The following is a 26673-nucleotide window of genomic DNA, read 5'->3' as shown; positions in this document are numbered from 1 at the left end:
AGTATATTCGTCTATCTATTTCCATCCTATTTAAGTCTTACCGCTTACCCTTGCTTTTATTTAATTTTATTTAATTATTTTATCTGTACATTTTTGTGTAAAATAATTGCTTAAAATTAATACTGTTAAACACAATTGTCAAATCCCAAGACAAAGAGGAAGAATAGACTATTCTTCAAATCTTAGCTGTTAGAATTTAGAAGTAGATCTTGGTAAGAAAAAAAAAAAAGAAAATGTATATTTGCCTCTACTTTCATGGTTTGTTTTTTTTTCCCCCTGGATTTCAAAGCATGTGAGGTAAGTGTCTGGGACATTGCAAGGTTGGAGACTCATTTTATGGATTTACAAATACTGCAGATGACTGGGAGCAAACAGTGGTGTGCAGTCACAAGGAGGAAAGTGATGAGAAACATACCAAGTCAGGGCGCAAGCTCTGTGAGATGAATTCAAGGGCTGTATCCTCTCAGAATCTCCATACAACCCCTACCAGTTCTCTGGGGAAGAATCATATTCAGCACAAAGCAGCCTACATGCAAAGGCGCTGCACTGTAAATACAGGGAGAACTTCTCCTAAGCATTGCCTAGATGGAACAGTCTAGTCCCTGGTAGTTATTACTCTGAGGCAGTGTATGTTCTTCCTCTATATATTATACTGGATGTAAAGAGTTTAGGGATATAGTTTCATTTTTGTTAATAATCTTACTTCCTGAAATAAATGAAAATAGCTTAATTTCTTTTTCTGTTTGTTTTTTGTTTTATCTTTTGTTTTTGTTTTTTTCCCAAAGGTCACAACCTGGGATTGGACACGAGCTGAGAAAACATTTTCAGTTTATGAGATAATGTGCAAAATTCTCAAGGTATGATGAGAAAGCATAAAATAAATTACCACTTTGACAGACCAATTTTCAAACCAGAGCATAACACTGACCACCTTGCAAAAAGAGATCTCTTTTTTTCCCTTTGAATTTAAATATCAGAAGTCCTGGTGTCAGTAGATACAGAACCAAACAAGAAGGCATGGCAAAATTGAAAATAAACTGATTTTGACTAGTAAACTACTTTTTATCTTCATAATTCTATATAGGATTTATAACTTTAATGTCACATTTAATAAGCACATTTCATTTTCTAACTGAGAACCTAAAGAAACAGTGATCAATTTGGTTGCTTGCAAATACACTGATGAAACTAGTAGTGGCTGCAATACAAAATTTCAGTAGACCTGAGAGCAGTCTTTAAAATATACAATACCATTCTGAAAACTTTTGTCTTTTTTTTTCTAATTTCTTCAGTTTACCCTAACTGTAACAAATTGGAAGAGATAATGAAATATGTTTAGAAAGTTAAAACTCTGAGTAGAAAGTTTAATAAGACCATTATTGTACATTGGTTTTTAATTTTTAGTTCTGAATTGAATCAGAATGAATTTATCTTGTCTTCTCTCTGTTTTAAAAATAGTGAAAAACAGGTGCCCAAAGTTTTTCATGAAAAAAAAAGGGATGAAAAGAAATTGTCTCTTTCCATTAAACTTAAGTGCCTTCTGGTGTATGTTGGGTTTGGGGTTTTTAGATAAAAATTGTGTAAAATGCAATTTGGACTTTTCTGGACTTTTATCTACTTAGATGCAGACTAGTATTGAAAAGAAGTATGAAAAAGTATTATTTTTTTAAAAAACGTTTCCCACTGGGAAGACATTTTACTGACATAAATAGTACATTTCGTAGGTATTGTAGATCTCATAGGTGCACTATATTTTCCTTAGGGAGGCAGATTACAGATGTAATGGCTCAATAAAATTCAGAAACGTTTTGCATCTGAGACTATAAAAAAAGAAAAGAAACCAAGTTTATAGTCTGAAAAAAACTCCTTTGCTAGCAATCTGAACAGAAAAGTGAAAGATTTTCTTTCACTGCTACGGTGGCTGTGAGGCCTGGAGACTTCATTAGGGAGTAAAACATCACATCACTGTGGTACGTCCTTTAACTACCAAGTCTGTGCAAATATTGACTCCTCAGAAGTGGTCATGTAGGGAGAGAAGTAACAGGAAAAGTTATTCACTCTTTAAATACATTGCAGTAAGGGTGTATACAAACAATGCTCTTAGGGCATTGTCGGGCTTTAAGAGAGTTGAAAAATCTCAAACACTTTCACCTCTTCCCCCTGACACCCTTTTGGCCCCCACCAGTAACCTGTAACTGCTTCTGGCCTTGGGCTTGATGCATTAAGCATCAAGGCAGCTCTTCTTTGTCAGAGAAGTAAGTGTGTTGGAGCCAGGATGATGACTGATGACTCCTTATGACTTATCCAAGGATTTTATTATACTCCCTGCATAGAAATTTACAGAATGTATGCCATATAGTTTTCTGTAACTTAAAGATCCTTCTTTTGATTTCTTCTAGCCTTCTGCCTTTGTTGATGCTCTTCTCATTCACTCTCAATTTTAGCCATTTTTCTTTCTCCCCCTTCTCCTGTGTCCCCTGTTCTTGCATACCAATACATGGATTTTTTTTTTTAATTTTCTCAGCAATTTAGTAGAAATTATTACAGCCAAAGAGTCAGTCCACAAAGCAGTAAAACCTAAATGCCTTCCTGCCAATATTGTGTGGAAGCACAGGAGAGTACAAGGATGACATTTTTTCTAATCAGCCCTCCAAATTGTCTGGGAAGAGGTGTAGATCTTCCAGTCTCAGTCTGTATTAACAGATAGGCAGAGAGGCAATTCCAGTTTAAGTGATATAAGAGTATCATTTATGTGTTTCTTTATCACTTGATTCATACTCAGATATTCCTTTGTTGTCTGTAAATATAGTCAAGCTTTTAAAGGCCTGTAATGTTTCAAATAGGTTCTTTAGCTTAGTAAAACCTGTAAATAATAAAAAATGGAAGTAGAAAAATCATTGTAATAAAATGGCAGATTTTGACATTGGAGTATTAATCTTCACTGTGTTATAGTTTTCTACAGCAGGTACTATAGAACTTAACTATGGTTTCACAAAATATAAAAGCAAATAAAACCAGGAAAACAACTTCCCATTACTACTACTACATTGAACATCTGTAGAGACTCAAAGTTTTGTTCAGTTTTTATGCCAGCACCATAAAAGTCTCCGTTTTAGCAATAAGTGTTTCTGGACACATTTGTGCAAGCCCTGTGGATATTACTGAAGCAGAGGCATCATAAAAAAAAAGTTACTCTGCTGTTTTGTGATCACCTTCAAACTTCTTCCTTTCTATACTACCTTACTTGCTACTTTTGTTATAAATCTGTTTGCCTTGGAGAATGAGTCAAATGGCAAAAAACAAGGTAACAGGGTTTGAAGTAATTATATATGAGCCTGATAGCTCAGGAAACCTAATAAGAAAATGAAAAGAACCTGAGTTTATTCCACTACAGAGTGTTCCCACTCCTGCACTTCCTGTTCTTCCATGGCAAAGACTTTCTTTTCAGGAAAATTGTGATGATAGAATTATTCTGTGTTTCTACTTCAGAAGAGACAATAGCTGTCACTGGGCAGAAATAAACTCCAGAAGACCGTAATGCCTGTTTACAGGACAGTATCATCAATCAGTGTCTCTGAAGAGGGTTTAGTTCCATATTCTTGGCTAAACTCAAATTTTTCTGTGTACATATTCACTAAGAGTAATAGTAAATCACAGAATTATAGAATAGTTTGGGTGGGAAGAGACCTTTAAAAGGCCATCTAGTCCAATGCCTCCTGAAATGAGCAGGGATGACTTCAACTAGATCAGGTTACTCAGAGCCCTGTTCAACCTGACCTTGAATGTTTCCAGGGATAGGGCACCTACCACCTGTATAGGCAACCTGTTCCAGTGTTTTACCACCCTTACTGTAAAAAAATTCTTCCTTATATCTGATCTATGTCTATCCTCTTTTAGTTTAAAAGCACTATCATAGATCATTCCCAGATGGTGAAACACAATCATCTATATTTATTTTAGAATGATCACTACCATGAATTTTGGGCCAAATGGACCACCTAGCACTCTCCAAAACATTTCCTTTTATGGCTTGAGTGTTTTCATGGGTGAAGGAGCATTTGTAATGAGCTGTTGCATGTGTTTTAGGAGAATAAAAAGGTTCATAGTAAGGATGTGATCTGTTCTTTGCCAGCTAGCTATAGTGTCAACAAACAGTCCCATACGTGCTTAATTTGTTAGTATAAACACAGCTTTTGCAGCTTATATTTGCTTTAAGTAGAAAGATTTGCAGATGGTCTGTGCTAACCTTTGTGAGGATTAGCACAGGAGTGAGAAGCAGTGCTTAGAGGATTAAAAAATCCCAAAACATGTTTCCTTCTATGTTGATAGAAGGCTGTTGGGCATCCTGAGAATGCAGGACTGAGTGTGTTGATTGGGAATGCTACCACACCTCTGTAGAGCCAGAAAGAGCAGGGATCTTGGCTCATGTCTTCTTTGTAAAAGTGAATTATTAAATGTTATCACAACATTTAGTAATCAAAATGTATCTGCTTTACATGAGTTGCTTACAATGGACTGAGATATTTCAATAAATTTGTCCATATTTAGACATATTCATTAGAAGCGAGGGTGCAATTGTCACCCAAGCTAGCTGGTATTATCTCCTCCTATATACTGGCAATTTCAATAACTGTTCCTCATTCCACAAGGACAGGACTTTACTAAATCTGTCTGAAAGCACTTTTTTCTCCTTTTTCCACTCCTTAATTTTGATTAAAGTTCTGATGAGCTTCACAAAAACAGTTTTGATTAGAGAGACTTACTACTGTAAGTTTGTCTTTTGAAATAGAGTTGTAATTTTTCTCAGTTTAAGAGATTTGTCTAAGTTTCTATTCATGACTAGAAGCACTACAGTGGAGAATATGAACAGCCAGATCCTACTGAATACACATTAATATCTCAATGTTTTAGTATGCAAGAATAATTCCACTTCTGGTAGCAGTAAAAATATTAAAACACTAAATAAATATTCATGTCTACACCTAGCAAAGCACTTTATTGATTTAATTGCCAGGAAGGGTGTATTGTCCAAATTTGTTAAATAAAACTCAGAACTCATCTGCCACCATGGCCAGTGTTTTGTTCATAGTTGCTTGCGTGTGTTCAGTGTAGTTTCTCCTTCAGTATCCTTTCCAAAGGCTCTGACTCTTCTCATGAACAATATAGAACACTGGGATGCCATTTTCAATTTTTACAGTTCTCTCAGCCTCAAGCAGCTAGAAGGCAAGATGTTCTGCACCTTAATCAGAGATGTCAGAGATTGTTGTGTGATTCATAGTTAGTGGATTCATATTTATAGTAGTAATTTAATAAATCGCTTTTTTGTTGTTATATATTCTTTTATTTTTCATTTTCCCCCATCAGATTACAAGTAAAAGAAAGGAGAAGCACGGAAATAAGTCACTATTCTTAATGTGATTAGGACCTTTTAAATAATGAAGACCATTAAAATGTGAAACAGAAAAGCAGATTTTAAAAAGATGTCTTTTAATGGTATGAAAAACAGTTTTATTGAGAGAAATTCAGCAAAGGACCATTGATCCCCTAATTAATTACTCACAATTTTATGTAGTAAAAAAGTGTAAAAGAAAAAACCCCAAACCCTGATAATCATTTTCATACACTACCATAACAATAATGGATTATAAGAAAAGATTCTGTGTAAAGTTTTCAAAGTATCATATAAAAATACATATCTCATAAATATAAATCTCTTCATTATCAAGATTTTGGGGTTCAAGTAATAATTTTTGACATGAAACATAGGTAAAACAGGCTAAGTACAAAAATCACATTTTAATTAAATTGGCTTAAATTATTCATTGTGAAATAATGGCAAACAGCAGTGGGATGTAAAAGGAACATTATGGACATGCAAATAACTTAAGACTTTGGGGGGTAAATGGCTAAATTGATAAACATATGAAGTAATTTATTAAAAATTCAATAGGTCTGTTGATTAAGGGTTGGAAGCAGAGAGAAAATACAAGGCACTGAAGAACTCTTTAACCCTAAAAATAAACAGGTAAAAAGAAAGCACATAGAAATCAGAGTCAGGCAATTTAAAATGGTGAAGAAGTTAGAAAGGGTAAAAATTCTGATGATTAGTCAGTGAAAGGTACCATTAAGAGAAGTTGATGACACTTAAAACACTTTTTTTTTTTTTATACCACAAGTTTTATTCAGACTGATGCTAGGGGGACAGTGACACTAGCATGTGGAAAAAATCTATAATCCATGTTAAGCAATTCGTTAGGCAAGATAATGTAATGTTACCATTTCTGTCATCATGACCTGAGAGAATGGCCTCAAGTTGTGTCAGGGGAAGTTTAGGTTGTATATTAGAAAAAGGTTCTTCACCCAGAGGGTAGTTGGGCACTGGAAGGGAAGTGGTCACAACATCAAGCCTGGCAGAGTTCAAGAAGGATTTGGACAATGCTCTCAGGCACATGGTGTGTCTCTTGGGAACGGTCCTGTGTAGGGCTAAGAGTTAAACTTGATGATCCTTATGGGTCTCTTCCAACTCAACATATTCTGTAATTCTGTAATTAAAATGTGTCTATGAGTAATTTTCAACAGAACTGCTGTTAGAATTTACTATGAATAAATATTTCTAATTTATTGTGCAAGAAGTTTTTTTCACCCAATCCTTTATTTTGAGGAGTAAAGCCCTGTTAACAGTCAAGTAATTTTAGTGTTACAATTGAACAAATATTCAATACTCCAGAAAAGCAGATACTTCTATCCCTTCTAGCTTCAGAAATGGGCAGATGGGCTTGTCCTGTTCAGTACTTCAAAACTGGTTTAACTGTATCTGGTTTTTTGTTACCTGTTATATTTTTGATACGCAGCTTTAACATGTGTGTTTTGATTGTGTGTGCATGTGCGTGCATGTGCAAATGTGTATAATTTAAGAAACATTTAAGTATCAGATAAATTGGTAAACAGTTTAAACAATTTTTCTATGTGGGGTTTAGAAAAAGGTTTATTACATTTTTTTTTTTGGGTGGGCTCAGTTCCGCGCACACTGTGTCTCACCTAAAAAATCCAATGCGCAGGCTGGAAGGTGTAAAGACCTTCCCCGGATCTTCGCTCGCGAAGACTGGCCATTATTATTATATTATATATATATTACATTTTTCAGGTGAATTGTGAAGAATAACATAAAAGGTTGCACTTCTGTGCCCCTTTTTCTTGAGTTACTTACCCTCTTTAGCTCATCCAAGCATCTCCTTTTAATTGTGAGAAAATGCTTTTTATATTTTAGTCACCTGCCTTCTATTTTCAGTGTGTCATGCAAAAATATTTGGAGATTCACCATAAAAGCATGCTTTATCCAGCATAAAACAGGAAACATATTCAAGTGTCAGATCAGCTCTGAAATGAAACGTGAAGATAATTGTGGAAGACAGTCTATGCCGGCAATATGTCAGGGTAGTGAATCATTGATGTTTATAGCAAGTATAATTCATATCAGTGCAACTATAATTTTCTTGCTATATTAATCAGGACCAACTTGGTGTCTCAGATGATTTGTGATTTCCTTCTTTATTTAGCTGTTAGTATGTGTAAAATCCTCAAATGTAGTTATGCTAATTTTTCTCACTTAAATTGCCCGTAATTATACTGCCCATTTCCAGTAAGTCAAGTAAAGGAAAAGGGTGGTATAAAAAGCATGGGAAACTCCTGGAAATGTTTATATATTCAGATAAATTTTAAAAGTAATGCAAATAGACGCATAAACATATAAAATGAAGATCCAGAATATATTTTGAGATCTATCATTAATATAGTTAGCGCAATGGCTGAGACTTGCATCCTGAATTGATTCTGCTAAAGTACTTCACACATACTCAAAACTGCTTAAGAGGCAGAAGTAATGTATAGATTAATGCTGCATACATAGAATATCAGATTTTTGGCCATGGTTTAGCCAGGTGCCAATTCCTGGAAAAAATGTTGAACTGTTTACAACTGAAACACTCAACATTTTAAGTAATTTTCAGTCTTTGATTTGTCTTCTGTTCTACGTTTAAGAGTATTCCAAAGGAAAGAGGTTCTGTTTCACCTCTAACTAGAATTACAGTTGTTTTCTACAATAAGAAAAATAGTAAAAATCATAAATATTACCATGTCCACTTGCATTAAGACAATCATTAAGTTGACTTCAGATATACGATAAAGGAAAACTTCTCCTGTACTGAAATAGAGCTCCTGACAAGGCCATTGGATTTCCACCACTGGATCCTTGTAAGTGTAAGCTCGTGTGTAGCTGCTACTACAATGCACAGAGATAGCCAGTAGATGACCACATCTCTGGTCAGTTTGCACATATTTCCTGTGATCCTGTAGGTGATTTCAGTTCATTTCTCCTCAACATGTACATAGTTATACAAGACCTAATCTGTGGTGTGTTAATTTGGGTAAATTTAATGAGCCCTGTGTGTTAAAGATGCTGATGTTGCTCTAACTCTACAGCACCATGTAAAAATCCTTTTTGAAAGAAAAGAGTCAGTGTTATTACATGCATGACAACTACCACTGTATAAAGGCTTGTTAACTTTTTGTTTTGTTCAGCAAGGAAGGACAAACAATATTTGAAACAGAAAATTACTAAGGAAGGCTTTTCATATTTCCCAATAACTTTAGATAGGTTTCTTTTTATTTTAAAGAAAAAAAAAATTTACATTTGTTATACAATGTTAAGATAATAGAAACTGTCACCTTTTGAATGAAAAATGAGTCAGTTTTGTTGGACTGGGACTGCCAATCTCACAGCCTGATCCTTCTTCCTGAAAGAAATAACAAGATAAACACACAGAGGAAAGAGAAAATAATATTAGATACAGAATATAAATGTTTAAATGACTTTTGCAACCTCTTTGTTGCAGAAATTACTTTTTGCTGCCTGACTAGTTATGAGACCAACAGTGCTGTTGCAACATCCTTGAAAGGCAAAGCTTTTAACATAAGGCAAAATGAATGCTGAAAAAGAAGAGAAATAAGGTGTGAAATATAAATACTCTGTAAGGATACTTGGGGAAGACTAGCATACATCTTATATCCCAGATATTTGAGATCTAACTCAAGCTTGAGAAGTTTCCTTTCGTTGAATTAGTCTAATCAGGGAATTTCTAAAGCTTGGTGTGATTCAGTATTTCAGTATTTTATTCACTAGTATATTCTGATAAATCAATTTTAGTAGATTTTTTAATAGCATTTTTCTCTAATTTTTAAATTTTCCTTATATTTTCTGGTCACAGATTTTAATTATTTGAGGTTTTTTAACTGTTTTTCTTACTGGCTATTGCAATACTTAAATTTACCTTGAGATGTTGCAGTTTTATTGCACAAAGAATTTGGGACTACAGGCATTCATACAATGGTGATACTTCCATATTTTTTTTCACTGAAACTGTGTCCCATTCCTTATATGAAATAAATTGTTCCTGTCTCAGGGACAGCTATTCAAAACTTCTATAGGTCCATTCTTTTCACAGTGGAAGTCTACATATTAATTACTCCCAACAGCCAGAACCAGCAGTGAAAACAGAAATATTAATTTCCTAACAAATTTTTTTTTTTTCTGAGCACTATTAGCAAGTAATGTAAATATAATTTTTTACCTATTTGCTCATACAAATTTACTGACATATTGATATTCAACATAAATGCTTTCACTATGCTACTCTAATGTATTCTCATCCTGACATAATGTACTGAAAGACTATTTGAGTAAGTAAGGAATTCTGTCCAAAAAAAGGGAAGATAAAAAATAGTATGCAGTCATGTAGGCAATACTTTTAATATAATGCATAATCAATTTGGTGGGTAATTTTCCAACTTTTTATTTTATGAGGTTTAATTCTTATCATTCCAATATTTGTGTCCTTCATGAGGAAGATCTTTTCCTACCTTTAAAACAAATACATCTAAAGTTGAAAAAAAACCAAAAACCTATCAAAATGAGGCTTATATGGACTTTTCTTCCACATAATTGTCCACTTCTGGTTTTGAGCCATGTTTTTTTTTCTTTTCTTGAAGAGTTACATCACCTCTTTAAGGAGAAATAGTGTATCCTGTTCACACTTACCATGGCTAGTAGCATAACAACCCCTAATATCTGGGAAAATAGAGATTTTCTCATCCTATACACCATGGGGATGAAGCATGTTCAGAATGAAATCTTCAAAATAGTAACAGCCAAATTTTGCCAAGAACAACTACATTTTTTTGGTAGATATGAAGTCATTTTTTTTCCAAAGTGAGTAAAAGTGTTCGCCTGACCCTTAATGGAGGTTGCTATTCCTAAGAATGGAGGTCCCAGAGCAGCCCAAAAAGCAGTTTCAGGGGATAATGCTTGTCTGTTTGTTTCTTTGTTTTTAACATGGACATGGCAATTTCATTCCTTTTCCTATTCCGTTTTACAGAACTGATTCAGCTGTTTCAACTATGATGTAAAAATACAAAAATATCCTCAGGAAGGAAACTACCATGGGAAAAAAATTATTAAAATTTGAGGAAGTAATAATCAAGGGAACAGAATGAAAAGATAGGATCACTCTTTAGCATTGCAATCTATTATCATTACATATACTCTTATGGGATCTGTTCTTAAACCTAATTTCCAGCAAATAATGCCTTAAGCTGTGAAGAGGTACAAAACTTCAGTAACTTTCCAAAGGGATGATAAGCACGTTTTTTAATACGTGTTTGTAGTTATAGTAGTCTCTGATTTCTCTGAAGCAGAAAATAACTCCTAATGCTTCTCTGGAAAGTATTAGAATAATTTATTTCCTTAAAAGATTAGTCTGTTTTATGAACATATTGAAAATTTTCCTCATATAACATAAAAATAAACAAGTTTCTCAGTAGAGTTCATTAAGAAAAAGGCACAATTATGGCACTGTTCCAGAGGAAACCTGTGTTCAGAGTCTTGCTCTGATTCAGATGCGGGTCTCTGAGACTGCATCGTCTTTTAATCGAGCAGAATAGGAAATTAATTTTCCAACTCAGGCAGAGTAGGGAAGTGATTCAAGCTTACTGCTGTACCTGATAGATTGCAGGGAATGAGCCTCTGTATTTCTCTTAAACAATTAGACAGATCCTTCTAATGGAAATTTAATTAAAACTAAAATTTATCCTATAATTATAAATGTTTTTCCCCTTGAGAAAAAATATTTTTTATAAAATCTGGACATCAAAAATATTCTGTCCAGTTTCAGTTTAGCTGCACAATTCTGTGTTAAATAAACACAGTTCTGTATTTATTTAAACGCATATATGTATGCAATTTCACCATTATTTTTTTTAACTTTTTAAATCTAAAACTCAGAGGGTCCAAAGAAGATGAGCTGTGTACAAACACATGCATACCTGCATGGGTAATTCTTGTTTTGTTTCTTGATTAATGAGGATATGTTGGGGAAACAGTATCTTTTTTTCACTCTGGAGTGAATCTGTTCCCTGATGCCTGTAACTGCTATTAGAACCATCACCATAGCAACTAATGGTAGTGTTCAAGCAAAGTGTTCCCAAAATTCCAGATAAAGAAGTAGATCATTAGAAACCCTTAGAAAGAAGGATGTATGTTTATGTAGACAGACCTAACAAGTGAAAGGAGACAGAAACAGTGAAATAATCAGGGCACTGATGGCAGCGAGTAAAAAATGATTAGATTTTACAGCCTTGGAGTTATTGCACTTTTGAATTGATGAGAAAATTCTTTTTATCTACTGAGAATTTAGGTTTGAATCTTGATAGGACAGATTTCTTTCTGCAGAACTGTCTAAATCAGTCAACAAACAAAACAGGATTTACTTGTTTTCTCATCTGTGTGTTATTAAGAATTACAGTAATCAATATGAAAATCATGGATATTTCCTTCATTTTAACAGCTGAAATAAAATTATCTTGAAAAGCAAGACCTATTTTGTCCGTTTAGGTATACAACTCTGATTAGAGTGGTCTTAAACATTTTACATGAATTGTTGTTCATGTCAAAAACTGCTTGCAGTTCCACTGTCAAATTACTCTATACATAACTTCACAGGTAAACCAGAATTCCATACTTGAGCACCTTATGGGTAGAAGTCATGCCACGAGCATGACAGTGGCAGACCAAGCTTTGTTTTCTATTGCACAGAGCTTTATAGAATAGAACAGCTCAGCTCTTACTGACTATCACAAGAGGATCCCATGCATCTTAGCAGATTTTAATAGTAGCCAACATATGAGTATTTAATGCAATCATCATGCTTATAATGAAAATATACAAGCAATAAAAAAGGAGCAGTGATACTTCTGGAGAGAGCAGCCTTTCAAAAGAGAAAAGGCTGCAGAAGAGGGGGCAATGTTACTACTTAGTCATAAAGAAGCATTCTGCCTTAATTTGAAAGGACCTGCCTAATGAGCCATGCTTGGTTCCCTTAGACAAGTTTATCACTCTCACTTAACATGGATATCATTATTAATTAGACAAGCAGGAGTCATACTGTCCTGTCAGCAGAGATCCTGGATTACCCTGAAGCTGGGTAAGCCTCACAGCCCATCCTTCAGCAGGACTACATTGCCTCCAGTAGGGAATGACCATACTGCTAGAAGCCTGCTCCTCTTCAGAGAGTTTTATTAATTCACAATGAGAATATCCAGGGCAAATGGTACAGCTAACCATTAACAATATGAAAGAGTCTTCAAAAAATCAACATGAAACTGGCTCATGTCACTGACTAGTAAATGCATATAAAAATGCAGGGTCACAGCAGATTCTTAAATGGGTAGAATGACATCTTATATTTTAGCTGAAATAAGAGTTTGGTAGAAGTTTATTAATGAAGATTTCTGCTTAATCCAGACGTGTTTTTGAGACTCCTGACAACTATATCTTAAATTTGCAGATGCTTTTGGATAATTCTCACTTGGATTCCATTAAAACAAAAAAAAAAAGAAATTGGTTTAGATTCCTGTCTTTATAAGGACATTTGGATAGCTGTCTTTTAGCTCTACCTTCCTATTGTTTCCTGCAATTATCAACTGTAAAGGTGGAAACATGATTAGATCTATAAATCTAAAATACAGATTTTAAATGCTTGAGAACAAATGCAAAATGAAAGAAAGATCTTGCAGAAAAAGAAGCAGAAGCAGTACTAAAGAGAACCTTGCACAAAAAAATATTTTTACAAGTAGGATGAAATACCACTAACAAGTAAAGAAGTACCTTGTACGTGTATCAGCAATTTTAGAAAAACTAATGAATATGATTTAAATGTATTTGACCTAAACTTCTGTTAACCATGAACTTAACCATAAACATTGATATCAAAATCACAAGTACATACATTAGAGCTAATCACAAATTGAAATTATTATTCTGTTAAAATATTTTTTATGTGGAAATGTTGAATTTTGTTTTCATTCCAAATAAGAACTTCACAGAATATAAATTTCAATAATAAATTAGTCCATTATGTGTATTGTTTGTCACAATACGATGTAGTATTTGATATACTCTAAAATATTTATATGTAAAACACTGAGCAGAAATGCTACCTAGTACTGATTAGATCTTTTCCAAATCAAAGCATGCTCTTGTTTTCATATACAAATAGCAAAAACCTGGATAAATATTGTAGACCCCCTTTAGCTCTTCTTTCTCATTTCGTTATCTAGGTTTGATGTAATGCTTAGTAATAGCTATGATTATTGCTAGTAATGTTGATAATAAAATACACAGGCTTTTATTTAATCACTTCAAAGGCTTTTCTAAGCTTTTTGCATTTTTCGAATATTTTTAACAGAGTTCCATCTCAGTAAATTTTGTTTTTCCCAGTCTACACTGTGACTCTTCCCTTTTTCGTAGACAGCATAGTCTTCTCAATAGGAAAAAATAAAGCCTGTAAGAATTGAAGAGTCTAACAGTGTAATTCAGAAGCACAAAACCTTAACTGGGTCCAGCTAAATAGAGATATGCATTCTGGAACAGAGCACTGCACTAAACTCTCTCTCATTTAAAAACAGGGATTGTTACTTCAGTTGTTTTATTGACAGTGATTCCCGTGATCCCGCCAAGTGCCATAGTCATGTTTCAAAAAAGGTTTAAGAGTTTGTATTAGCAATAATTACTTGTTATTTACCGATTATTGTCAAGAATAAGTAAAGATGAGTTCAGAATTTTAGTTTCTTCTGAGGTTACCTCTATGAAGAACTAAAGCCTTCTCCAGGAAATACATGTATCCTACACAAGTCTTGTCAGACTTCACGCTGAATAGATCCTTTTGATTATGGACCAACAGGCCCATTCAATCACGTGTAGCTTTGGAAGCACAGTAAGTTAAAGAGCCTGTTAGACAAGAAGTGCTGTTATGGTATAAGAAATAGTTTTCTTTCTTGATGGAGTGAGAGTCTGACAGTCATCCAGACCTGGGATTGTTCAACATGGAAAAGAGAAGACTTCAGGGTGACCTTATTGCAGCCTTTCAGTACCTGAAGAGAGACTATAAAAAGATGGAGAAAGACTATTTTCAGGAGCGTGTAGTGACAAGACAAGGGAGAATGGCTTCAGACTCGAAGACAGTAGGTTTAGATTGGAAAAATCCTTTACTGTGAGGGTGGTAAGGCAGTGGAACTGATTTCCCAGAGAAGTTGTGGATGCCCCATCTCTGGAAGTGTTCAAGGTCAGGTTGGATCGGGCTTTGACCAGTCTGGTCTAGTGAAAGGTATCACTGTATATGGCAGAGGGTTGGAACTAGATGGTTTTGAGGTCCCTTCTATGATTCTAAGTTTTATGTCGCTACAAATATCTGCAAGGTTAAACATTTGTAACCCTGCTGCTGCTCTGTGCACTTTGAGACTGTGAGTGCAATGGAGCATAGATGTCATTAACAACAACCTAAACATCATAACCTCTTTTTGAATGCTGGTCAGAACATACTGTGAGCAGAATTAATACTTTAGTTTTAGCAAAAGGGTCTGAGTGGAAAGGAAAAAAAAAAGGAGAAAAAACATACAAAAATAGAGACATAAGTATTTGTCATAGGACCTAGGCTATTATTCAGCTACATCTAAGTGGTTCAATTACACAGCCCTCTGAATATTTGGAAGAAAAATCTGTGATGATAATAATATTTTTTGGAAAAGCTGTTTGTAAGATCATGTGTTCATGCTGATTTTTCCATACGTGGCTTAATGCTATTGAGCTACTAAGCTTAGGACTTGATGGAAGTAAGGAAGGAGATTATTCCACAGTGACTGGTCATTTTAAAAATCCTAGCAACTTGTTTTTGTCATGGTAATTGCAAAGAGAGGGTATGTTGCCTCCATAGCTGATTCGTCTAGAAACTGTAAAGCAGTCTTGAACCAGAAGCATTCATGAATGCTGTACTGGCTTTCTTGAAGAGGTCTGTCACACCTCTACTGAATGAATAGAAAGGGGAAAGTAGTGCATACTCTACCATTGCCTACTCGTGTGCCTGAGAGTAATATTTTCAGACAGGTTCCTGTTTTATGTATTTCCATTCCAGTCAGCTTTAGGTTCCTGGTTCTCTGCCCCAAGGAGAGATGACTTGAACAATGTAAGGTGCTCTTCCAGTTTGTATCAGCTTATTGTGCTCCCCTAGGTCTATTCAAGTTGTGTATAAGTAGAAAGCAATACTGTCCTTTACTGATCTTAGCTGTGTCCTTTGCTGTGGGGTAGCATTGTAGAAATTGCGCCCAGGCTACTTTTACCCAAATTTCCAGATGTATTGACAAGGACAGCTGATGAAATTGTGACCTGTGGCATGGCAAGGACAAAAATAAATTAAACTTGTTTCTGCAAGTATATTTTTCTCGAGGACAAATTGTGTGGCAGAATTTTAGCATAAAGCATCTGATATTAAATACATAAATAAATAAATAAATATTTGAAAACATTTTAGTGAATGAATTTCCTGATTAATTTGCTTATTCCTTTGTTTAGTACTAATAACAAATGCTAGCAATCATTCTTAAATATTTATAACCTGATATTCATTGTGTGGTGTTATGTTGAAAGTAAAGCCAAAAATAACTTTCTTCTCCAGGTTCAAAGCCAGCAACCTAACCACTGGCAGCCACTGTAGTCTCTACTGCCAGTATCCATTTAAAGACAAATTCTAAGTTGAATTTTGTAAGCCACCAGAAAAATGAACTTGTTTTCTCTACTCTCTATAGGAAAAATAGGGCAGATAGACTTTTCATACTGCTTAAACTAAGTCTCTGTCTTTCTCTCACCAAAGTTCCAGAGTAGAGTGGGTGAGTCAAATGGGTCAGAGAAGTGTTCCTCATGAGAATAGACTGTGGGCACCTTTTATAGAATTTATCTAATCTAAAAGTGTATGCTGATAATATTTATGAGAAGTGATTTGTTAAAATATTCAAAGCTATGCCAGAGATATACTGTGTGCTTCTGTACCATTCTGCATATAGGTGTCCTGTTTTAAATTCATTGAGGTGTCAATGTTTAGACTAAAACCCTAATTTTCAGTTCCTCAGCTCTCAGAAGTTACTACTAGCATTGAAAATGCCATTTAAAAATGATGGGTTTGAGGCATAGATGTTTGCAATTAAAAAAATATTAATTGATGTATGCCAGATTATATAACTTCAGGTTTTCATCAGGACAGTGATCTGCTGGACCGGCGGAAACATTGCTTCAGTGTCCAGTCTGAATCTGGAGAAGATCTTTATTTTTCTGTGGAGCTAGAGTCTGACCTAACACTATGGGAAAAAGCCTTCCAAACAGCAACTTTTTTAGAAGTTGAACGGATACAGGTGAGAACAACTACCTGATCGCTTTTTGGTACGTTAACCAATTAGGCACATATGAAATAATGATGCAATTTAAGAAATTTTCTGACCACCTACAGCTCTCAGATTATTATTGTTTATGTAAGTAATTGCATAAGAACCCTCTTGGTGTTCCCAAACAGCTTGTGATCTAACGTTCAGAAGAGCTCACCTCAAATACAATCTTCGAGATGTTATGACTTGGTGATACATATTTGTTAACTGAAGTTCATGGATAGATGCAGAAGAGCAATCAGGGACAAAAAGCAACTGTTTAGATATTCTTACTATATTACATGCTACGCTATTTGCTACTGGATTTCACAAGAGAACTTTGCAGGAATTAAGTTGTCCTTGTAATACTGGGAATAAGAGTACACTGAATGAAGTTCTCGCTGGACACAAGCAAGAACAAAATTGTGCCTCAGATACACTAGTCTTCCTTCACACATTTCTTGTTTCTTGTGCATTTACTCAATTGTCAGATGACAGCAGAGATGGATGACATTCAGGTGCCACTGACTAGTGAATTTTTGTAGCAAAATTACCTATGAGAGTGTTTCAAGATAACTTTGTTTTTCTCATATGAGCAAAAAGTCATGACTTTTTTACTTTAAATAAGAGAAAAAAACACCCACCACAATTATAACTTACCTAATCCTAGTTATTACATTGATGCTCTACTCATAAAACATACGAGTGGTTAGAACAGCTTTAGTTGATGTTACCATGAGTTATACACACTTACAGGAGTTATATTAGCATATTAGCCTGTGCAAGTATTGGCTCATGCATTTTCGGTGTCCTCCTGGGAATGCAAGCACTGACGTGTTTTTATTCAGACAAATTGTTAGTTAGTTATAGATTAGTCCTGTTCTGACCTATGAACCACCACATGCAGACAGACTCAATTAGTATATACTAATGATGATCCATTTTGGAAAGACTACACTGCTGTCAGTTTTAATGCATATTACCTTTGTTGGAGGAGCTGGAGAAGATTCAACTTTTCTATTTATTTCATACACTCTGTTACCTTTTACTGAAACTTTTCTTACCTTATATAAATAACTGCAACATAGTTTATGGAAACATTACTGTACCATGAATAAAAGAATATATGGCATTTTTCTAGAATAATTTTTAGCCCAGAAACCACTTCCCATTTCTTCTACTCTAATATTGATTTATATTATAGCATTCCTAGTTTATATTTTTCTTTTGGGTTTTAGAATTATATTTATTCTAAATTGCTCTCATGCTTCTCACCCCAAATAATTTTGCTAATAATCTTAACCTCAGATTAATATTAACCTTTGCACCTTTCTTTTCTCTCTCTTGAAGTTCAGAGCAGCAACTAACAGCTCAAAGTAATGATTTCCTGAGGCTGATTGATTGACTGATTGATTGATTCTAGCAAATCTGTGAAGGCAGATGAACAGATTTCTCATGATAGATTATTGTGGAGCTCATTATTTCAACTTTTCTCTATCTCAACTTGAAAAAAAAATAGAATATTTTTAATACAACTGAGTTTGGCCTCCTCATTTTTCTTTCAACAACCATTTGTGCTTTCATCCAGCAATTTGAAGATGCAGATAAAACCTGGTGGTTTAATTTGTCTCCAAATTCTTTCATTGCTCTGTGAGAAAAAAAAAAAAAGGTGGCAAGTTCACAATTAAGGTATCACCTGTACAGTTTTACTAAAATTAGGACTTATGAAATCATATTCATATGAATATTCATATTTAATGCTAATGATAATCCATCTGTGTGCGGGTTTGCCCTACAATAAAGTCATATGACTTTCAAAATATAACTACCGTTTAAAACTGCCTTTTAAAATTATTCAACTATTCCATAATCATACCAATAATAACAGTTAGTCAGTGACTCTAATTTGGCATTAACCTCCATAAGAGGTTAATAAGGGCCCTATTCTGATCTAATTCCAAAGAACGTATAAGGAATTAAAATATTTTTAAATACCTCATTATAAATATGTAAATTGGGGATTTTTTTTTTAGAAAATAAATGTATTAGAGAAGACATCGTCAAACTGGTAATAATTTAAGAACACAACACAATAATGTAGTGGTGTTATTTTGGTGTGTTACAGCCACTCTTCCACTAGTTTTGTTTAGTGTAGTAAGTGATGCTAACCCATTTTCCTTATTACCTATTAAAAGAAAGAAAAATTAGTTGAAGATTATTTCTTTACTATCTCACAGCATTGTTGTACCAAGAATCTAAGAATGCTATGGCTTGCATAATGATGTGCAATTATATATGACTGGTCACGTTCCCTTTGTGTTCCTGCTACTTTAAGCTAAAATATTCACCTCTTCCATTGTGAATTTTTTTATTACTCTCCTTGTTTGTATTGTAGCTGTTTGTTCTCTAATACAAGGATTATTATGTAAGCAGTTTTATGTTGCAGTATTTTAACATTTGCCTCCATTGAAGTTGCATCTGAGTTTGAAAGCCTGAATTAAGTCTTAGGTTTATAGTATGGTTTCCTTCAGCTTCAGAGATAGCTTAAACTAAGCTCTCAATGTATTGTTTTTTTCCATAATTTAAACTCTACGTATTGAGGAAATAAAATCTAAGAAACAACTTTGGCTTGTCTCCTTCAGACCCTGCCTGATCCATTGAATTATTCAAAAACCCTACTTAAGATTCTGTATTCTGTAAGAGAACAAAAAATGAGTGCTGGTATATTTTACTTCTTTTGAGAGGGGGATGCTTCAGTTCTGACAAAGATTTTATGAGCTCTATGTGAGAAATCAGCAACCAAAGCCAAATATCTACTGTATATATTATTAATATTCACTTTTAGGGTTTTAAAGTGTTTGTTAAAAATAAAAGAAAACTTAAATTGTCATGTATCTAGGGAACAATTTCTGCATCTTTTGTTTTCTCAAATGGCCATATTAAAAGACAGATTAAAGAAAATAAAGATAAGAAAAATCTTAACAGAGTTAATTAGTGTCTAAAAGTTCACATTCCTGCTCTGACCTGTGATCCAGAAATATATGCAAGTGCATGCAACATGTACATTAACCAAGTGACATTATTCCCCAAAGAAACTAAAATCTCACTGTCCAGAGATCTTTTTGTTATTCTCACATTTTTGCTTCTCTGAATTATTTTGAACATCATGGAATACGTGGTCCAAGGGCCATAGAGTGGTCTTATATATAAGTAAAGAACAAGTAAAGCATCAGCTGCCACTGGTGGTCTGCAGTTTCTTCCCACAGATAACTACACTGAGCTGAACTAGATGATACTTCATCAACTGTGCACTGCCTTCTGTAGAAAGAACCTTCAGTCTAGGAAGCAGGTTGGTTTTTCAGTGCAACCTTGAACCAAGACTATGTCCTGTTTCTCATAAATCTTAACTTCCCAGTGAGGCTAATTAGGCCAGGCACAGTGCCGTGCTTAAGCAAAGGTAGCTGTGCCAGCTCAGCATGGTGCTGCAGTGCACACTGTAGGTTGACCTCTGATGTTGAGGTGTGCAGTTAGATGACTTTAGGTGACAATATGTATTTTAAATCTGATATAATGTCTCCTTGCCAATATTTAATTTCTGGTATAGGCTCTAAGTCTATTCCAAATCTTCAAGGTTTATAAATAAAAATGTAGTTTGCATCTTGTAAGAAGTTTGCAAGATAGTTCTACAAAACTACATTTTTTACTTTGCGTGCCAAACCTGAAAATTTTTGCATATATGAATTCACTAAGTAACTAAAATATATTACTTTACACTCCTTTTTTGTACTAATGAGATGGTGCTGAAGACAATATACTCCTTTTCAATAGCATTGATTTACAATCAAAGTTTACACATTCATAACAGTTTAATGGTGTAGCTGATCTAAGAAAAAAAAATCCAGTTTTATTTGCTAATATGAAAACTAACTGTGAAGTTTTCAATTTTCCCTCATTGCCATGTGTATTTCAACTGTTAGAAGCTGTCAATGTACATTTCAGTTTCTTGTATTCTGAGGAAGACCATTTAGAATCCGAAGAGCCGAGCCAAGAATATTTAAGTAAAGGCATTTGATTTATCCTTGATAATCAAAATGCAAAAAAAAAATCATAGGTACTTTTGTAATCTAGCAATTGTTTCTATATTTACAATTTATATTTTGATCCTCTGACACATTATAGATCATGGAAGTCTTTGTTCTCATTTCATATTTTTAGTGGTTACATCAATTTTTGAAAAATATGCCTGTATTTAATTTAATCTGGAAGCTAAAATATCTATAAAATAAGAATGTTTTCTTTAAAGAACTTGCATCAGATTTGGAAATGCTTTTTTTTTTATTTTTTTTACATATTTTGTGATGAAAAATACAAGTCTGTCATTTTGAACCTGAAGTCAGCCTCCAAGCACAGCTATAGTTTTGATCCTGAAAATTATTTTAATAAATGTCTCATGGCATGTGTTGAAGTGTGATGTTATGGAAATAAATAGATGCATTTATTTAGAAATTGTGGAATGAGAAAGTCTTTCAGGATTTCAAGGTTTATCATAGAAATATTTGAGATATATTGGTCCACTAGCTGAAGCAAAAAAGGTATTTCATATGATTACATAAGTTGCTAAATTGTATGAAATACTACCTTTTTCACTGAGATTTGGGACAACACAGAACCACAAGAACCAGCATATCACAGAGATATTTTACATATGATTTATTTTTTCCTAGAAAGCTAAAAAGAATATATTAATGTTAAAAGTTACCGGGTATGAAAAACCAATAAGAAGGTTTGAGAATAATAAAACTGCTTTTAGCAATTGTCATTGATAAGCTGTGGAGTTGATTCTGTTCAGTTTCATTTTTTCCCTAATGGAAGGAAAGCCTCTTTTCACATTACTTAGACAACTTCATCAGTGACAAAAATTCTTTGATTTGAAATACAGTGGCAATAAATTGATATATTTGCACACAAATTACTCTTTTCTGATAATAATTTTGAGAAACATAAACATTAGAATAAAGAAACAGAAATAGTAGTTCTAGAAAGTCTTTTAAGAAATGCATTCTGTGGTGACTACCTTCTCTGGTTTTTCTTTTGCAGTGCAAGACGTATGCGTGTGTTTTGGAGAGTCATCTTATGGGACTTACCATTGACTTTAGCATGGGCTTTGTTTGTTTTGATGCTGCCACAAAGGTAAACTTTTAAGACTCATTTCTATAACACTATTATTATTCCTTGTTTTTCCTAATATTTTGAGATAAGTAGTATCCTTAAAAGCAATATCCTTAAAAGTAGTATCCTAAAAATGTCCTCCTCTTTTTCTTAGAAACAGATCATCACTTGTCAGATTTCTCATGCTTTAGTTTAAATTCAGGACTGATTTCTAATTATGTGAGAAGTTGTGTTCTTTATGTGCTTGTCATTGAAAAATCAATACCAATATCAATCTGAAACAAGCATCAGATCTTGATTCTTTAATTTCACATGAAAGCCCACACTGATTGAGTTTGATGTTTCTTTTGCTGATATGTCCATGGTTTTGAGAAGAAGTAATCTTGGTTTCAAGCTGATCTATGAGTTTTGAAAATAGCCTTCCATTCTCTTACTTCATGAGTGGTAGTGTATGCTATTATAGCAATTCCCAGTTTCTGTTTTAGATGTTTTTGTTCAGGTGTCTGTAAAAGGATAAATCAAAATAGTGTCGTGGTTTTGTTCTGGGTCAATTTGCTTTTATACCCCTCACACAATTGCCACTAGTTGAGAGAAGGTTTATGCAGACAAAAGAGATTGAATTTGGGGAATAGTATGCATATTTATTATTAGCAAAATCAAAATAAAAGCTACTAAAGAATTACATCTATAATAATTCTATTTAAGTAAAAGTACTAAGTATTTACAGAAATACTCCTTCCCCCTTTTATATCAGTCCAAGGAGGAGAAGCAGTCTTTTTCTCCATTCTCGGAGTTCCAGCTCTCTCTCCAGTAATTTTGCAGCACTCTCGTTGCAGCTGGAACTTCTTTATCTCTTCTCATTTTGTGTCAGCCTCCAGGGCTGGGCCTACCCCCTCCTGGGCTAAGACCGAAGGCTGAGGGTTACCCAGGTCCTGAAGGTTTTTCCTTCCAAAGGCTTGCAAGGGGACACTTGCTTACTATGGATCTTCTTCCACAGGATTACAGGGGATAATGGTTTATAGAGTCCACCCCTGTTTCCCTATGGAGGTCCCTCCCCATGGGAGAACAGTCCTTGATTGACTTCTCTGGCATGGGTCCAGTCTGGATCCTTACTCGGATCCCAATATCCCACCTGAGCCATTTTCTGCTCCAGCGTAGGTTCTCTCTAGCACCAGCAGCATGGATCCCACACATGGATCCCAACATCCCTACCTGAACCGTTTTGTGTTCCAGCGTAGGTTCTAATACCCGTCAGGGTCATAAAATCTTCAACAGCAGCAGCACGGATCTCTCACTGAGATCCCAACATCTCATCTGAGCCGTTCTCGCTCCAGCATAAGCATCGTCCCCTTCGAGGGTCACAAAGTCTTTAACAGGACTCTGCCTCATCTCGAGCCGCTTTCACTGCAGTCATCAGGCTTTCTCTCTGTTAAAGTCACAAATCTCTGGTGCATCCACAAGTTCCTCTGTGAGCTGCATGGGGGTCTCCTCACCCCAACAAATTTCCATAGGTGGCAGGGATTTACTTTTCAGTCTTTACCCTGTTGGGGTAAAGGGTAAAGGGAGAGAGCGAAAGGGGGGAGAAGCAAGTCCCCCCCTTCGAATTTCTCTCTCCTCTGGCTACCAGCTTTGACCTTGGACACTCCGTTATCTCTTTGCTGGAATTTCTTCTGCCGCGGTTTCTGTCCAAGTAGTTAGTCTTTTAAACTTTTTTTTCTTCACTCTCTTACAAGAGAGAAGGGAGGTTTCAGTGCTACACCTGCCCCCGGCCCAGGGCCAGGCGAGGAGGGGGCCTTGCCCTCCTCAGGCCCGCTGCCTCTTCTACATGGCTGCCGCTCCTAATTTCAACTGCGGCACAACTCTTCTCTTCTGTTTTCTTAAAATACGTAATTAGCAAAGGCGTTACTGAGGATTTTAATTGGCTTCTTGTCCGGAAATTCACCTAGACAAAACCATTCTCAGCCCCAGGGGCTGGCCAGCTGGGCAAAACCGCGACACATAGTCTGTACGTCTCACCCATCAGCTTTTCCCATCAACCTTAAAAAAGCTCAGTACAAATGATGAAAGAGTTTGCTTTACCTAGTAAATAGTATGGCATAAATTTCCAGATTATATTATTGCAAGTCCAAATCTCAGTAAAATCATTGAGAGCCTGAGTATGTTGACAATTGCACTAATTGCTGGCAAGTACTAAAATCTAAGCAGGCTTTAGTGCTACTACTTGACACTGCTGTTATGTGAGAATGTGAAATTCTTTTAAGTTCCACTTCTCTTCAGTACCTGTTTTTCTTTGAGATGCTGCAACATTGCCACCAGCAATTGCTGAAAATGCCCTTTTGGCTCCAGAATATGCTCTTATAATCTATTTTAAGTCAAGCCTTCCCACCACATTACTCTGCTAATCTGAACCCTTTTATTCTTCCTACTCTCTTTTGTTGTTTGTTCGCACAAAGAGTCATAAATTTGAAATTCAAATACTTGTGTATGTGTGTTTCTTTTTGTTAAGCAAATAACCTTGAATGATTCATCAGTGAAATGGGACTATAAGTTTAGGAAGTATTACACAAAAAATCAGTGCAACAGAATTAAAACACAGTGGCTCATGAAAAAAAAAGTGAACTTTTCCTCACCCTTCAATAATATTTTATATATATAATACATAAATATGTTGGGCATTAGGAAGTGTGAGATGAGGATGGCAATTGCATTAGAAGAGAAACAACATAATCTCTTGCCAAGTGACTGCTAGAGTTAAAATTGCCAAAAAAGCCACAGGGAGAAAACTTGTCTAAAATCTGTTCTAAGTGTGTCAACAACATTTTAATGAGTGCCTAACAGGAAAAGTATTATGCAGTCTCCATCATTTTATGGAAAGATGAAAGCTGCAATTTTCTTAGCCAAAAATTTACTCAGATATCTTCGGTATGATGTCGACAGGTGTAAGTTGTGTCTATGCTGGAATGTTCTTCAACAATATTGCTAATCTGACATATACTGAGGCATAAACTAGACATGTATAGTCACAAGGGCTAAAAGTATTATTTCTTCACATAATGACAGAGTTCATATGAAGCAGGAAATCAAAATCTGTTTTCCAAGAAAATTGTGAGAAAACTGAAAAATTGAAACAAGTTTTCAGGACAAGAAAAACATGAATAAAATTTAAATTAAATTGTCTATGATCATGATCACCATCATGGCTAGGTTTCTTGAATGAAGATTTGGGAAGAGCTCTACCCATGCTTGCTACAAGCTCGCTGATGGCCAAAGCCCGGTTGCAAAAGGCACAGAGGAAAGACTCCCCAGGTGATATCGACAAGATGTGATTCTTGAAATTATCTATATCTTATTAAGATTTACATATACATTTGTAGGTTCAGACTGTACTCAAATCCTAATAAGTGTCCCATGAATCCAGATACTTACTATTAAAGACAAAGACATTATTTAAAATTTCGTACTTTTCATGAAAAAGATACTTACATATAATTCTTTTGCTATAATATAATAAAAACTCTCATCTTTTCACTTCCAGCAATGGGGTATCCACAGCTTCTTGGGGCAACCTGCTCCACTGACTCACCACCCTCATTGTCCCTTGTCCTGTCAGTGTAGGCCTTGGTAAAAGCTCTTGCTCCATCTTTCATATGATGAAAATGATTTCATCTTTTAAGTGTTGAACCCCTTTAAGTGTTGAAAGGCAGCAACAAGATCTCCCCAAAGTCTTCTCCATCCTGAACAGCCCCACATCTCCCAGCCTGTCTTCACAAGAGAGGTGCTTCAGCCTTCTGATCATCTTAGTAGTCCTCCTCTTGTACATGTTCACTTCTGTTGTTATGGCACTGCTCATACTAAATTCAACCACTATTTTTGGGTAGAGCTTAACTCAAGGCCATATTCTATAGACTTCAGAGTTCAGTGTCAGACTGCACTGTTCATTCAGTATGTTTCTCACTTCTCACAGGATAACACTGCAAATTCAAAATGTTTTAATGAATTCAAAGAAAGTCTTGAACAAGTACTTGGAGAAAAAATTTAATGGATATCATTAAATCCTTCATTATTATTATTATTATTATTTATTTATGGCACTTACAGCTTTCCCAGAACACAAAGATCTTCATAAAACAAACTAGTTTCTGAAGCAAAGTAGTTTCTGAGGACACCTGAGAAACCTTGTCATATATTTTGTTGCAGTGGTGTCTTCAGCGTTGTGCTCATGGTATTTTAAGTTTTTTTTCTTAGTCACTAATGAATTGACTGTGAAATGTCTTTAAAAGTGCATATCACTAATAAGCTAAGTGAAGGAACCCGAGTTCTTTAACTCATGATTTTAACAGTTATTCAGCTCTTCAAATATTCCAGTTATGTAAGCAACAATATTTAAATTGCTTCTTTCTCTTACTTTTCAAGTAGGTTAATAAGTTTTGTCCAACATGACAAGTTGCAGTAAAAATTTCACAAATGTTCTAAACCCCAAAGTCACTACCAGTTTTCTTGAACAAGCTGTAGAGGGTAGTGACTCTCATTATTTTTATGGTTTCCAGACAAAAGCCGTGCAACCCTGTGTGACTTGTTTCCTTGCTTATTATTTAATCTTTTATATAATACTTAACTATGTAAGTTAAAATTAGTGGTTAAAAACTGTCATCTGTGCTAAATGTGTTTCAACTCAAACACATCATAATTTGATAAAAACATTGTTTC

The 26673-nt window shown here is 34.9% G+C and overlaps 1 protein-coding gene across 8 annotated transcripts in view; it reads left to right on the top strand.

Moving 5' to 3' along the window:
- Positions 1 to 26673, top strand: part of SNTG1 (syntrophin gamma 1) — a 340195-nt gene that overhangs the window by 281100 nt on the left and 32422 nt on the right. For 5 of the 8 annotated variants that reach the window (XM_050328342.1, XM_050328327.1, XM_050328363.1 and 2 more), the window contains 3 exons: positions 786 to 857; positions 16636 to 16788; positions 21895 to 21987. In XM_050328342.1, the coding sequence (XP_050184299.1) occupies positions 786 to 857; positions 16636 to 16788; positions 21895 to 21987 (318 nt within the window). Of the gene's footprint in view, positions 1 to 785; positions 858 to 16624; positions 16789 to 21894; positions 21988 to 26673 lie in introns of those variants that run through there. The other 3 variants (XR_007630405.1, XR_007630406.1, XM_050328333.1) reach the window with 3 other exon arrangements.

Source organism: Myiozetetes cayanensis, unplaced genomic scaffold, assembly GCF_022539395.1.
Source record: "Myiozetetes cayanensis isolate MyiCay16 unplaced genomic scaffold, myiCay2020 scf1, whole genome shotgun sequence".
In the NCBI taxonomy this organism is placed as follows: domain Eukaryota; kingdom Metazoa; phylum Chordata; class Aves; order Passeriformes; family Tyrannidae; genus Myiozetetes; species Myiozetetes cayanensis.
The sequence above is the reverse complement of the archived record's forward strand: the minus strand, read 5'-3'. Positions and strand labels throughout refer to the sequence as shown.